The following is a 4,716-nucleotide window of genomic DNA, read 5'->3' as shown; positions in this document are numbered from 1 at the left end:
ACGTAGCGAACTCTCGAGACCGTTCGACTAGAGAGAGAGAGAGAGAGAGAGAGAGAGAGAGAGAGGAGCGCGACTACGACGACACTCACGCGAGTTGCGTGTTTCGCTATATCGACCGGTCGGCCGGTCGGTCGGTCACTCGCGACCGAACGAAACGTCAACTTGTACGCTCTCGACGGTTAATCGCTAAACAGCACCTGCTCACCGAGGTGCTCGCGTTTTTCCAACTTTTCCCACCGGTTCTTTCACCAGTTCCACCCGACGGAAGCCAGTTGTCGACTGGCGAACACGCGCCGGTAGTTTTGCGCCGTACTTTCGGACCAGAGTGATATCAGCGCGCGTTACTGATACGTATTTGACAAGGTGAAAAACTGACAAGGATGTGGCCAGAGCGACGCTGTTGATCATCGGAAAAGTCGTGGAAATCATGATGCCGCTTCTCTTCTTGTTGCTGTTACCGATCGGGACATCTGGCTCTGGTAAGTCAGGTAAGACTGGTTCGTTCATCTTGCGAACGCGCTAATTTTCATTTGAAAAGACCATCATTTTATCGTGGACGTGTCGAGCGTGGAACGCAGAGGCATCGCGCAAACTCGCGCTATCAAATACACCATAAACGAATGCAGCGTAGCATTGTATGCTAAAAAGTCGCGTGTACTACGATCCCGATTTAGCATGGTCGGAATAGCGCGAAAAACCGACACGGAGAAACGGGGACCAACGTTCAACGTTCAAATATAGGTTAAGCGGCGATCAAAGTTGACCGTCGTTCGGGGAACTGTCCGAGCGTTTCGTCGAACATACCAGTTCTATATTTTCACACAACACCGCCACGCGAAGGTTGAACCGATGACATTCGCACTTGACCGTAATCGGGGAACGGGGAACGTGATATCGCCATGTCGCGTGCAACCTCCGGCGGGACTCCTCGCGTGATTTCAATTTGCAGCCGAAAAATCGATACTCTGCCCTTTCCTCCGGTTTCCACGTACGTACGTATGTACGTACGTACGTACGATCGAACGTTCGCGATCGTCGTTAAGATTACGACGTCTAACCCGCGTGCGAGATCGCGTCGTAAATATAATTATCGAGCGTTGCTCGAGAGCGGCAAATTTACGGGTGTTTACCGGTAAATTCATTAACGCGCCATCAAACTGGTTGGCACGGTGTTCTCGGTTAATTACGAGATCCGAAGCGTGTGCTGTGTGTTTCGCGCTAATGTAGAAGCATGCAAAGAGGTAATTTAATGGTAGGAAAACACGCAACAGTCCGGAGCATCGATCTGAATTCTTTAGGATCGTTGGAGAATACGAGATTCGGGTGCAGCGGCAACGCGTCGGGTTTTATCGGAGGTTCGCAAGAACGGTTCTCCCCTGGCGTGTAAATTTTCAAACGATCGACTAGACGCGTACAGTTGATAGAGGTGCACGACACGCGAGAAATACGAGCTCGCTCGATAGGAACGCGAGGCGCGTTAATCCCGAGAGCGTTGCACGCGGCCGATTAACGTTCGGCTCGCAGCCCGCATGCACGCGAGAACGCGCGAACGCGAAACGCCTCGACGATTAACCAGTACACCGCGCCTCGAGACGGACGGCAAATCGCGATTAGTCGCGGTACTTTTTCCTTCGCCTGAACGTGGTTTTTCCTTTCGGAAATATTTCGACTTGCCACCTCGTGGGATAAAGGGTCGATGAAACGGTAAGGTTGCGAGCCACGAAATATCGCGTGCAGCTCCGAGATCGTTAATCAACACGGACCTTAAAAGCAACCCTCGCCCCTTCCTGCAACTACCAATTCGTAATCAGAACGAGGGGGGAGGGACAGCCGCATAGAGAGCAGGAGTCGCGCATAGCACGCGTAGACGTTACCGATAATTCGCGACTTCTCTCGAGCTTCGATCGGAGAGTATGTATTATATGTATATGGTATACCTTCGCGTCGCGCAAGCCGATTCGATTCGTTATCTGCTAGGCTACTCTCCAGCTGTATACGAACCTTACAATTTCAATCCACCCTGTCCTTTCTTCCCCGTAATCTCTCCGCGCGTTATACGCAGCAGTGAATTTTCCTCGCGTAATTCGTTAACGACGTAATTTAATCGAAGGTTTACTGGGAAAAACATTAGGCGTGTACTTATGTAGGTGAACCGACACCGACGATCCCACGGGGCTCTCGGACTTGCCACACCCCATAACCCAAATACTGAAACTAGCAGCCAACCTTTGTCGTACACCTTCTTCGCATTCTTCTCCAACTTCTTTCCGAACAATTTCCCGCAATCTGCGCTAATGCGAATGGGAACCACCGTAACCGCGAGATTGCCGATACGTGCCGCAAGTCGTTAACGAATACGAACAACTCGGGTATGCTCCTTCTTTCTCTTCTTTCTGTTTTTCCAGAACAAAGCCATTCCTTTCCTCGTTTACCGCTGCTGTGCTTCCTCCACGCTAGTTTTCCACCTTTTTTCCTTCGCCGAGAGCGACACACACGTTCGACCCAGCGAACGAATAATTTGAAACGGCTAATTTGAAAGTCTAAACGGGAGAGAGACAGTGGAGCGACGGACGAAGGAGGATCGACTGTGTCCATCGAAATAAGCCCTCTCGGACTTTTTAGCATCGACGACGATTAAACGGAAATGTACTCGCAAGAAGGAACATCGGGAGCGTAAACGTATAAACGGTCCAGTTGCTTTCCGACTACAGAGTAGAGTGGCATAATTAATCGTAACGCGCCGCGTGCTAATGCGCTAGCGTACACCACGAGTCGGCAGTTATTAATCAAACAGAAAACCGGTTTGCGATCGTTACGATCCTGGACGAACAGGGAACGTCCTCGCAACGTTCTGTAAAATTTTCTAATCACCGTCTGGCACATCGTCGCGTGCTCGAACCGATCGATGAACGACGCACGGAAAATTAGTCACCGTAGTTTATCGTTCGCGTCGTATCATTTCCACGATGCATCCGCGACATTATACGGTATAGCGCGTGATGTATACAAAGCAAACAGAATCGAGGTATACGTGTAGAGCGGTGAAACGGGGCACACGGTTAGCCCTTGTCAACGTCGCTTATTATCCACTCATTTTCCAGATGCTAAAGCTTCCCTTCTTGCTTCCCCAGTCGTAAATTTCACCTGACTGCAACAGTCGAACAAACTACGTATGTACGTACTCTCGCGATATTCGTTGTGCGATGCATAAAAGAAAAGAAGCCAGCTATCCAATACCGAAAAAGCCAAACGAATTCGTGGAATTTATTTTCGTTCCGACTCGGAATACGAACGATTGGTGAAAGATGCAACACGGCGATCTATACTGTATATCCCCGAAAGGTTACACAGCCAGAAAAGAGAAGACAAATTTTTTCGCCGTTTAACCGACAAGAAATCGACGGAGGACATAGAAGCAGTCGCTGGAGGGTAATTGCTTCTTAAAAAGTAGGCCATGTTTACCCTAACTTTGATTAAGCGGTCGACACCTTATTGCCAGTAAAACGGTCACGATGTGGTTGCGCGCGTTCTGCCTTCGAGGTAAACTCGTTCAACGATAGAAGAAGAGAGCGAAGCCTAAAGGGGTGAATTAGAGAGAGAGAGAGATGTAAGCGACGACAGACAGTTTTAGGGAAACGCGAAAGAGGCGATAAACATCGGGGAAGATTTTAAGAAGGTCGTAAGTTCGTTGTTACGCCGGTTGAAAGTTGGGTAGAAGAGCAACACCTTTCTCTTCTACTCGAAGGGTGTCCAAGTGACCTAAATATGAGAAAAATAAAGGAAAGGAAGGAGAGGAGAAAAAGAGAAGGAGGAGGAGGAGGAGAAAGGCGACTAATTTATCGATGGCACATGTACGCAGGTGTTCGCGCGACAATGAGAAACCTCTTGTTTTCGAACTCGGGATGTTTGTACACGTGGTCGATCGACCGTTTTCCCGCTCGTATGCGCGTCGCGACGCTAACCACGCGTCCCAAGATAATTACCAAGATAAACACTCCTTGTCAGCCACTTATTCGAACAGATCCGTTGGAAACGAAATTGGGATCATTGTCGAGTAAATAACACGTCTGGCTAGAGTGCGATGGGGGCGGTTGGCAGCGAATCAATTTACACGGGGCGCGTGTATCGGGATCCATGGTGTTGGGGTGGCCCCTTCGCTCCACGCGAGCTCGGAAGGCGCGGAAGGTCCTTGGAGATCGGCGACCGAAAGGGCTCTGCCGAGTTGTATGGCTGCTCGTATCGTATTCACGGTCTCTGTTTTCGGGAATCGTAACTCGATGTGCGAATAGGGTTTCCACGTACAACCATCTCGCGCCTGTAGATCTAGCGCACGAGCCATCTCCTTTTCATCTTGTTCGCTCGTTCTCGCATAAACCGGGATTACGCGCGACAGTTACGAGAAAGACAGCTGGCGCGACGTGACGCGACCAGTCACTCGTGTTCGCAAGAACGTGTCTTATTTCGAATTAGGTACTAATGGGTTAAGGAAGCGGCCTTCGCGAATATGCAAAGAGCAAACGAGTTCACTTGCGAAGAAAGAGTCGCGGCGGCGGGCTATAAGGCAACGAGATCGCATTAACATAGCTCGAGAGGTGTATGCGTTCGAGATACTTTCAGAGTTTAACTCGACTTTTGCGTGACCGTCGCGAGTCCTCTTTCGCTCGCCTTACTCGCACCCTCGCATACTCACCCCCCTGCCTTTTCGCCTTCCCTACC

The 4,716-nt window shown here is 50.0% G+C and overlaps 1 protein-coding gene across 1 annotated transcript in view; it reads left to right on the top strand.

Annotated features, from left to right (window-relative positions):
* The first annotated feature begins 427 nt into the window (after positions 1 to 427).
* The window catches only part of LOC108571710 (proto-oncogene tyrosine-protein kinase receptor Ret), a 10,593-nt gene continuing 6,304 nt past the window's right edge, over positions 428 to 4,716 (top strand). Inside the window, exon 1 of the mRNA XM_017933822.1 lies at positions 428 to 479. Coding sequence (XP_017789311.1) covers positions 428 to 479 — 52 coding nt within the window. The remainder of the gene's footprint in view (positions 480 to 4,716) is intronic.

The sequence above is a fragment of the Habropoda laboriosa genome, unplaced genomic scaffold (assembly GCF_001263275.1).
Source record: "Habropoda laboriosa isolate 0110345459 unplaced genomic scaffold, ASM126327v1 scaffold99, whole genome shotgun sequence".
In the NCBI taxonomy this organism is placed as follows: domain Eukaryota; kingdom Metazoa; phylum Arthropoda; class Insecta; order Hymenoptera; family Apidae; genus Habropoda; species Habropoda laboriosa.
Note: the sequence above shows the minus strand (reverse complement) of the source record. Positions and strands in the feature narration are given on the sequence as shown.